This window comes from Caloenas nicobarica, chromosome 7 (assembly GCF_036013445.1).
Source record: "Caloenas nicobarica isolate bCalNic1 chromosome 7, bCalNic1.hap1, whole genome shotgun sequence".
In the NCBI taxonomy this organism is placed as follows: domain Eukaryota; kingdom Metazoa; phylum Chordata; class Aves; order Columbiformes; family Columbidae; genus Caloenas; species Caloenas nicobarica.
In genome coordinates, this window is record NC_088251.1 from 20,482,683 (window position 1) to 20,492,414 (window position 9,732).

At 42.7% G+C, this 9,732-nt stretch overlaps 1 protein-coding gene across 3 annotated transcripts; it reads right to left on the reverse strand.

Moving 5' to 3' along the window:
• Nucleotides 1–4,863: 4,863 nt before the first annotated feature.
• On the reverse strand, nucleotides 4,864–9,138 carry PPP1R3C (protein phosphatase 1 regulatory subunit 3C). 3 transcript variants are annotated; one of them, XM_065639423.1, is made up of 3 exons: nucleotides 9,098–9,122; nucleotides 8,315–8,485; nucleotides 4,864–7,397 (listed from the first exon to the last, which is right to left on the reverse strand). In XM_065639423.1, the coding sequence occupies exon 3, from the start codon at nucleotides 7,394–7,396 to the stop codon at nucleotides 6,452–6,454; it is 945 nt and encodes a 314-aa protein (XP_065495495.1). In that variant the 5' UTR covers nucleotide 7,397; nucleotides 8,315–8,485; nucleotides 9,098–9,122; the 3' UTR covers nucleotides 4,864–6,451. The 3 variants fall into 3 exon arrangements, with proteins under 3 accessions (XP_065495495.1, XP_065495494.1, XP_065495496.1); XM_065639422.1 differs by lacking the exon at nucleotides 8,315–8,485 and having other exon boundaries at nucleotides 9,098–9,138; XM_065639424.1 differs by lacking the exons at nucleotides 8,315–8,485; nucleotides 9,098–9,122 and adding an exon at nucleotides 9,023–9,095.
• Nucleotides 9,139–9,732: the final 594 nt, after the last annotated feature.

The following is a 9,732-nucleotide window of genomic DNA, read 5'->3' on the forward strand; positions in this document are numbered from 1 at the left end:
CTGTGCACGTTTGAGGGCAAAAGGGAGGGTAGGACTCTTCGAAGGGAACAATGAAGTGCAGCAAAAAATGTTAGGAGCTCTGACATCACTCACCTTTGCTAGATGGAGAGTTTGAAGGGTATTGATGTTTGATATATGATTGTCACCTGAACACAAAAAATTATCTTTCACTGCACCTGTCAAACTCTGCAACTCCTGCATGTTTTTGGACTGCATCAGTGCGTAGCCCGAGGTTTTTATGGGTAGAGGAGGTGAGAATAGTTAATGGTTGTGGCTGTATTCTGAGTTCATGGATGCATCTGTTTTCCTGAGGTCAGTGGATCTGTTATGGTGCTCAGAACCAAGTCAGAGAGGTCTGTGCTGTACCATAATATTCTTGACCTGACCTGGCTGGATGGACTGCAGTATGTAATTAACTTTAAATTAAGGAATAGAACTAGGCTTTTTGCTTGTTTATTTGGTGTGTTGTGGTTTTGTGTTCGAGGTTTGGGGTTTTTTTGTAAATCTCTATAAATTCTATTGTAACTGCTGGGTTAAAGGAAGGCAGCTGGATGCTTTCAGAACCTATCTGTTTCCCGGTTAGATGTTGAATTAGCTCTGGGCATGGAAAACTGTAGGGAGATTGTGAGTGGGAAGGCAGGAGACAAAAGCTATGCCTTGCAAAGAAAAGCCTTTAAAAACCCCCAAAACACGAACACGCACACAAAAACACCTCACCCTGAGCTTTCCCTGATTTCAGTTAATGATACTTGCTGCATACTATGAATCTGCCTGTTAAAACAATATTTTCTCAAAGGTATATCAGTGAGACACGTTCTTTCAAAAAAGAAATTCGGCTATTTGCTTTTGACTTTACAGTTCATGGTTAACTACAGTTGTATGTGCAACTGGGGGAAGAAGGGGCTATTTAGGGCAGGAGTTGTGATGTATGAAGCTTTCTGGTTTTTGTTTTACCATTGCTGCAAGAGAGGGTCATTGCCATACCAGTCCCATTGCTGCCCAGTCAAGTGTGCAGCAGCAGCCACCCTCATTTTGTTCCTAAAAGCAAGGTGCAAGATGCTGCAAGTCCAAAAGCATCTAGAATACTACAATGATCTGAAATATTAAGAGATAGCAGAGGTATTTTCCCAATACCACATTTGATGCAAATAATTTTAATTTTATTTTTCCCAATTTATTCCTTTTACAGTATAGTAAACTGTAGACCAGTTTCTTCTCTTGCAGACTTCCAGTTTCTGGTATACTATGTTTGATTGCTTGTTCAGTGCTTATTCCCTTCCCCTGAATCAGTTCTGGCTGCTAACTTATCATAACCATAACCTCACTGACAGTCACTCCTGTCAGAACGCCCTGTCTTTAGCTGTTTAGCAGCCTTATTTTTTTTCCCATGTGCAGATGTAAGGAATGTACACAACTCCTATACATTCAGTGCACTGCAATGCCTAGAGTGTCTTACAAAATTATCAGCAACTGAGCGGGTCTAGAGTGCTGCATTTGCCTCACCACAATTAACCCTGATATTTTCTACCTTACTGTTTGAAACATGCACTTACCAACATCAACACTGGGCCACCTGCAGGGAACACTGCAAAAACAAAAGTCAGTCTGCCTTTCCTGCACAAATCCTATCAAGCTTGCACGAATTGTGTCGCTGAAGCAGAAAACACTTCTCCACATGGAAGAACTGAAAGCTGACCAACTTAATGACTAGTCCAGGAAGGAGATAAACAAAGGCTGGAGTGTTAGAAGCAGTTCGCAATACAGGGAGCAGGAGCAGGGAAAAAGATGAATGTTTTTAATGGAGGAAATGCCATCCTTAGAATAAATCATCAGTGAAGCGCATCACTGATTCAATCTGCCCGGCTGTCATAAGCTTCACAGACAGTCTATTGAGCACTACAGAAATCATACATACATTCCTGAAGCCTTATTGTATGAGACAGATGAAGTCAGTTGAGCAATGAAAGATGGGTACGGAGCTAAGTTTTCACTGGTGAAGTTGAGGATGACACCGCAAGGCTTTTACCGGAGCTAGCTGAGAGTGATATTTCTGCCTTAAGGAAAATCCAGAGGTCTAACAGGTTCATTTCCAAACAAGGATGAAAAACCAAAATAGCTGTTTTTCATGAAATGAAGTATTATGTAGCAGAGAAGGGATGTGAGGAGAGGAAAGAAAGCTGTTCTTTGCTCTTAAGCTCTTACAGCCTATTGCAAAAAGAAAGCAGTAGTTTCCTCTTCTTATCTATGCAGAATAAAACAAGTCTTTAGGAGCTTAATTTTAATTAGGCTAAGACCTCAGGAGCCTCTTTTAAGGTAAGAAGAAGAAAGAAAAACTGGAAAGCTTGTGGAGCATCCATTGCTGGAGGGCTGTAAGATCAAGTTAAGCAAATGCCAGTCAGAAATGGCTGAAGTATGGGTGATTCCTGAAAGAGGAGTAGAGGCCTCTCAAGAGGATTTAGGGAAGCCTTTCTTTTATTTTGGCCTCACTGGAACATTTTATTCCTGTTTACATTTCATTTTAAAGCTCTGAAGTGTTAAGGGAGATGGGGGTCGTTCCTTTATATATATGTAAATACTATAACATCTACCATATTACCACTAATTTATCAGATTTACCATATAAATTGTCATAATTTGTTTAGATATATATAATTACAGAAAAAGCCATTCACTAATTGCCTATGAAAATTCTAATTATGTTCTCAGGAAATATGATGCTGACTTTCCAGGGTGGCAGATCTTTGTTAATATGAAACACCATCAAATTTCAATTTAATTTTGCATGGTGAAGCTAGGCCTAGTATTACAAAAGGGAATACAGTTATCAGGAACCCAACTTGAAACACTTATGTTTGAAGAATAAAGTCTGTAAGAACTGTGTCACCCATAGGCTATAACTGAAAGTTAGACACCTCAGACCTACAGAGGTACAGGAGTGAATCTAATCACCCACTCTGTCACCTTAGTGGTGGAAATACAAATCCACAATGCAGCTGGAAAAGTGACTTCCTAAGGGAATGAGATGATGCTATAGGTTTGCAAACTCTCTTCCTAGGACTGCATCTGCTTTATACCTTCAGTTTTTGAACAGGGTGTGCCTGAAAGAGCAACATGTATGTTTGAATCCTGTGGGCTAAGACAGTTTCCCAAGGGACACACTGCTTTTTTCAGTGTCTGATAAACACATTCATAAGACTAATTTTTTTTCCAGTTAATATATGTTAGTGTTGCTAATACCTTCCTCTAGGAGCCTGTGACATTTTTGATGGAGGTGAGCTTTAGTGTTAAACACAAGCTGTGTTTTAAAAGAGGAAGGAGTGAAACTGCATAGCTTTGGTAAGGCGTGGAGAAAGGAGAAATCCGTTCTCTCTTGACTGAGGGAAGGCTTTAGAGCTGCTGAGCGACACTGCAGCACCACATCGCCTCTCTGCTGGGCAAATAAGGTCTTGCAAGGCATCTTTGCAATGAAACTGGCTTAAAGCCAAAGCTTGGTCAAAGGAACTTGTCATCTTGTGTTTTTAAATGATTTATGTCTTGATCAAGAGGTGGACAAGTAAGCATTTTCTGTTGTGATGGCTGGTTACAAAACTTGGCTGGAGGATATGAGATGATACTTTTCCTCATATTAGGAGGCTTCTGCTCTACCCAGCAGCTTTGTGTATAGTTTGCCAAAGCAAAGTCCCACCTTGAGGCAGAGGAGCCTTCGATCCACTTAAGTTACAAATCTCTTTTCAGTCCACTTTTTTTTTTTTTTTCCTCTGTAGCAGGGAGGTGGTAGATGCAGCATATATCATTAGAACTCCTGTGCAGTAAGACGCAGCGTAGTACTTGGTAGAATTTGAGATTGGTAGATGGTGCTGGAGAAAGGAGAGCTCTGTGTCCAGTGCAGGTTTTGCATTGTGGAAGCTCTAAATTCATTCCACAGATCAGAAACATGCTGTCGGTGCCGTGTTGTTATTTGCCTTTCAGGAGTTGCTTTTTCATAATTAAAACTAGATTTCTTGCTGGGAAACCTGTGACTTTGTGTGCAACAGATTGAACTAAACTGTGTCTTGTCACTGAGTTGATGTATTAAGAAATCCCATATAAAGTATCTGGTGTGCAGCTGGTGCTGGCTAATCTGTTTTTACTCTGTGCTCATCTAAATTGCCACCTAGGAGAAGCAGAGGTGTATGAAATGCTCTGCCCCTCAGGGACTAGGGTCCTTGGGAAACAACATACCATTTTCTCCGTTCTAAGTAACTGCAAGGGTAGGTCTGTGCTGCAGTGTCAAGGTGAATGGCTGGCTCAAAGACAGATACTTTATTTTGCAGAGTATTGTTTGCTACTGAAGGCAGTTCAGCTGGGTTCCTGGGTGTGAGAGGAGAATCCATCCTCCCAGTGCCCCAAACAGCACTGTAACAAGCTAAGTACCAGGTGAAAGTCAGCCAGAAGACAATAAGCGCTGCTGTCTTGATGCACCCATGCAAGCATCACATATGCTATAGCTCGGCAGGTAAGTCTGGCCATCGGATTAAGACAGACTCCTGTCAGACAGACTTGCCTGTGGCACAGCAAGATCCCTGACAGAATCTGTCAAAGCAAAATACTCCAGTTAAATTTGGTGAGATACAGGGGGGTTTTAAACTACAGAAATCTTAGGGCAAATACTTTTGAGGACTTCTCATTTAGTGAAGAGCTTGGATTTAATCTTCAGGGTAATGCCAGCTGCTGACCTAGTTACCATGCCATAGCCAGCTTTAGCAACATCCCATAGCACAGAACAAACTGGTTGTACCTTGTATCACAACTGAAGCTGTTTAAAGATGTTGAGAAAATAGACTGAGATTGAATAGATTGAGCTGACACAGTAAGAACCAGGTGTATCAAAACACAGTTTATTCTTAAAATGGCTAGTTTACACATAACAGCAAGGGTTATGTAGGGAAAAAGTGCAATTGGGGAGGAGGCTTATTTCACCTTAGTATTTTTTGTCTCGCTGCACTGCAAGTAGCTTCAGACTTGGGATATTATACCTCTTAGCAATGAGCAAAAATGTGATTTATATTTTTATGTTAACACCATTTCTGTACAGCTAAAAGGTGTGCCGGTATTCACACTTGCTGAGTATGTATTTGACGATTTCTAATACTAGTCTTTCATGAAACACGGATCACCTGTACAGTTTGACAGCTCAGAGAGCTAAATTATAAGCATATAGATACAAAATATACATTAATTTACTGAAGTCTAAAAAAAAAACACTTCAGAAAATGAGGTACAATAAAACAGAGCAGTTTTCTATTTATGTGCAAGCCTATATTCAGTCTAGAAAAAACTAGTAGCAACCCTTCTCTTTTGAAGAAATTAGCTTTCGCAAAAGGTAGCGAATTCACTGTCTTCAATATGAAGGACCTTGCCTATGTTACACATTTGTGAAAAGTCGTTACCAACTTTACAATAGGGAGCAGGATACTCAACCATCAGATGCTGTAAAACTAGATCAGGTCATGAGTCAAATAATCTAATGCTGCCACAGACTAGGAAGTTTACAGATCACTTTTTCTGCTTTCTCCTCTAACCCAATTTTTTGGCATATAAGGTGGTTTTAAAATTTTTTTTAAAGGCACATATTTCTTCTAACATTAAAAGGTGACCATCTGCTTGCTAAGTGAGTAGGATGACGAAGCCAAGGTTAGATTTGTTCTCAAATGCAAGACACATTTACAAAGCCAATGAGGACAGAGGTGTCTTCCCAAAGCAGCTGTCACTTCCACTACTCATTTTGCATCATCTTCTGTATTCTCTTCTGCATCCCGTAGAACTTTTTCTGGGATTTAGAAGTCCGGGTTTGGAAGGAAGAAATTAGAACATTGTACATCTCCAAGTTATACAGCACATCCTACCTCTTCCCTTTCCCCACTTTCCATTACCCTCTCCAAAGTTCTTAACCTGTACTGAAGCCACAAATCCTAGCCATGCATTCCTATCAGCCTCTGCTACAAGCACGTAGAGGGTCACAGCAAGCCTCCATCCTGACAGCATCACCTCAAAGTGAATTGTGATGTTCTGTTCATGTAACATCTTCGTGCACACGCAGTGCACATGCAGTTACTACAGTTTGCTAAGATACTGCTGCCTTCCATACTTTCTCACAAGAGTCTCTTTCCCAGTGACTCAGGAGAGTTGAGAGCAAAAAGCAAGCAGTGTATACTTAAGATACAGGCATGCTATTTCTATAGTTGATGGCATACACATGGGTTTTGTCGTGGTTTTCTTTCCTTCCAAGGATAAGGTTTGGCTAAGAACTTCAGTAGCATAATATGGTTTAATGAGTCCCAGAGGCTAGTGAATCTGGATTTGTTCAGGCAGCCAACACAACCTGCCAGGTGGTTTTGGTGTGTACTATGTGAACCAGAAAACTAACACTGCTCTGTTGCCAAACGGAAGGATGCTTCCTTGCTAGTATTCATCACCAATATGGTGATGAATTTTCAATCTGACCCAAGCTCTGCCACTGGGGAAAGAGACCACCAGACAGCCTCGGACTGCCTAGTTGGTCAGGCTCTCTGTCTTGTCCTCTCCTTGGAGTTTGAAGATCTACACAGTCTTTCTTGGCCGATGGTATTTGAACACCATCGGGCTTCCACTCTGCATGGAGAATCTTATAATTCTGACCCTCGTTATTGTCCCAGAAGGTGTGATCTCCACTTTGGTAAGAAACACAAAACTCTATCTTGTCTTCTGAGGAAATGGCAGGAGGCAAGTCAATGCTAAATGAGAAGGTGTCATTTTCAGAATCGCTGTAAACATTGTTCATGTATATACACTCAGTGTCCGTGTAGGTCTTCCATGTATCAAAGGTAATTCGAACCTGAACCTTTTTTTCAAAGCTCACATTTTTTACTTTCACAGTGCCTGACAGCACTTTCTCTTGCAGGGTGCAGTTCTCCAGGCAGACCAAGTTCTTCTGCAGGCGGTTCCTGAAGTCCAGGTAGTCAGCTGAGGGCCGAGGGAAACCCAGAATCAAGTTTTTCTCCTCATGTAGCTTTAGGCCAGATGTTATGTTTTCAATGCCTAAGAGGTCAAACTGAAGATCCCAACCAGGGTGCTCCTGGAACTCAGAGAAGGTGTGTATTGCTGTCAGAGACAGCCCCTTTGAGTCTGCAAACACAACTCGCTTCTTGGCTCGGGCTGCTGAGTGATTCCAGTCATTCTTCTGAGCTTCAGAGTCACGTTTCACATGAAGACATGGTCTGAGAGGTTTGAATCTGTTCACGAAGTTGTTTCTTTGGCAGTCCTCATGGGGGCTGAGAAAGGTCTTCAGTGGTGGAGAATGGGCTAAGCAAATTCTCATGGCCATGTCCACAGGCATGATGGAGCTTGGCAAGGGTCTCGGATCCAAGATCTGTATCATTCTGAAAGGAGCAGAAAGACAGGATGTTGTTATTTGTTACATCGGGTAAGAAGCTTCTTAAGAACGCATATTTGCTTCATCTGTTGTCTCAATTATTCATGGCCTCATCTTTGCATGGCCTTAAGTAATGCAGCCTAAATTAAAATAGACAGCTCAAGCTAAGGAACTAGGGTGAGACCATTCCATCATTTCTTGCTGATTCTTAACTCTTTCAATTCAAATGTAGTCTTGTTTGTTTGTTTTTTTCTGAACCTCTGAAAAATAGATTTCAGTGACAGCTAATTAAGCACATTTCCCCAAAAACACAGAAAAGAATATCAAACTAACCAGTAAAACAGATCCAGTGGAAGTACTCATCCACTTTAGTTTCCCTTTCAGAGACTCTGAGCCAGGTCTTAAAATTCCAGCAAGCTGGATCAGCTGCTTCATCTCTGAGCAGAGAGACAGCACTATATTAAGGAAGTCACCTGTCCCATCACGGCATCAAATGGGAGGCTATGTACCTTGATGCAGAACCACCCTGTGGCTCTGAACAACCATAAATGCATTTGTTAGGAACTCTGGTTTTGGTTAATTCAGATGAATAAAAATACTAAAGTACCTTTGGAAATACTTTCTAGGAGCTATTAACCCGGGTGTAGGTAACTGAGCTCTTTTGCACTGTTAACATTGACTGCTGAGTGAATAGGACAAAAAAAAAAAAAGGGGATGACACAATTTTTTTTCACTTCATCATGTTTTAAGAACTGTCTTAAAACAATCTTTTTATAATCCCCAAAGTCCATGCCAAAAACCTACTGCAAGTATTCAACAAGAACACTACAGCTTTATTTGTAAATGTTTATTCATAACCCTCCCTCTCAGATGATGAAAATCACAATTACTATGCAAGAGCACAGCCCCTTCAAAGCCTGTTACCTTGAATATTTGTAAGAAGGGGCTTCAACTGCAGCACATCCCTTCTGAGAAGGATGCAGTCCTTGCTGGAAATGTGGATTTTTGTTGAGTCATGGGAAGCCAGAGCATTTGCTTTGTCACTTAAATAAATGGCTTTCTCCTTCCCAGGGTTCTCACTGGTATTCCAGAGTCCTGCCAAAAAAGCAGAATCTGTGCTGGTCTCGTAACTCTTCTCCTTGCTTTTTTTTATTGTGACAGTATTCGTCATAATAAGTAGGATGAGGAGAGTACCAGTGTCAAATTAATCAAGTTGTGCTTTGCTTTAATAGGAAAAGAACTAAGGCTTCAAAAATACTCTCTGCAACTTCTGTGACCAGCTCCTGGGACAACTGCTCCTAAGCTTTTGTAGTATCAAAAAATGAGCGAGGAGGAGGAAAAAAAAAAAAAAAAAACAAAGCAACAAAAAACAACAACGAAAAACACCCTAACAACATAACCTGAACAAGGCAGGCTGCTACAAGAGGCAAAAATGAATTGCCAGCAAAAGACGAGGCAGGCTCAGCAGTATGAGCAGGCACCGCACAAGCAGAAGGACGCTTTTGCAGGACCTGTAAAAGCGCAGGAGGGGAGGAGAGGAGAGGAGAGGAGAGCACGGCAGGTTCTAAAGCTTTATTCTCCTTAAGGCTGACGCCCGATGGCGGCTGCTTCCGCGGGCCCGCAGGAGCGCACCTGGAAAGGCAGAGCCAAAGCGGGCAGGGGGGCAACGCGCGGCCGTGGGCGCTGTCCGGGGCGGGCGGCGCTTACCTGCTGCAGTGCATGGGGCCGCGCCGCCGCTGCCGCTCTCGGGGCCGTTCCGCGCCCCGCCCGCGCCGCCGCCTTTATGGGCCCTTCCCGCGGCGGGCGGCCAAGGGGCGGCCCCGGCCCCGCGGGGGTGCGGCCCGATGCGCTGGGTGTGCGCGGCCGGGGACGCCGCTGCCGCTTCGCGTGTCCCGGTCGTGCGGCGGCCTGCGGAGCGCCGTGTGCCGACCCCCGCCCAGCGGCACCCGCCGTCACCTTTTTCTTTTTCCTTTTTTTCCCACCTTTTTTTTTCCCCTCTTTTTTTTAATCTCTTTTTTTTAATCTCTTTTTCTCCTTTTCCCATTTTCTCCTTATTTTCCTTTTCCCCATTTTTTTCTCTTTTCTTATTTTCTTTTTTCCTTTTTTTTTTTTTTTCCCCTTCTTTTTTTCTATCTTCTCCCACCCTGGGCCAAGGCTCAGTGCCCTATTGTATTGCCTACTTATGGCCAAGGGAACTTAGTCGTGGTATTTTCAGGGTTCTCATGTCTTACTTGCAAGTGTTTCGAAGGGGTAGCCCAGCAGACCCTTCTCTGTGAGGAATCAGTCTGCCTGACCTGGGCCAGAGAGAGCAGGGAGCTACAGCACTGCAGGAACTTGAGCCA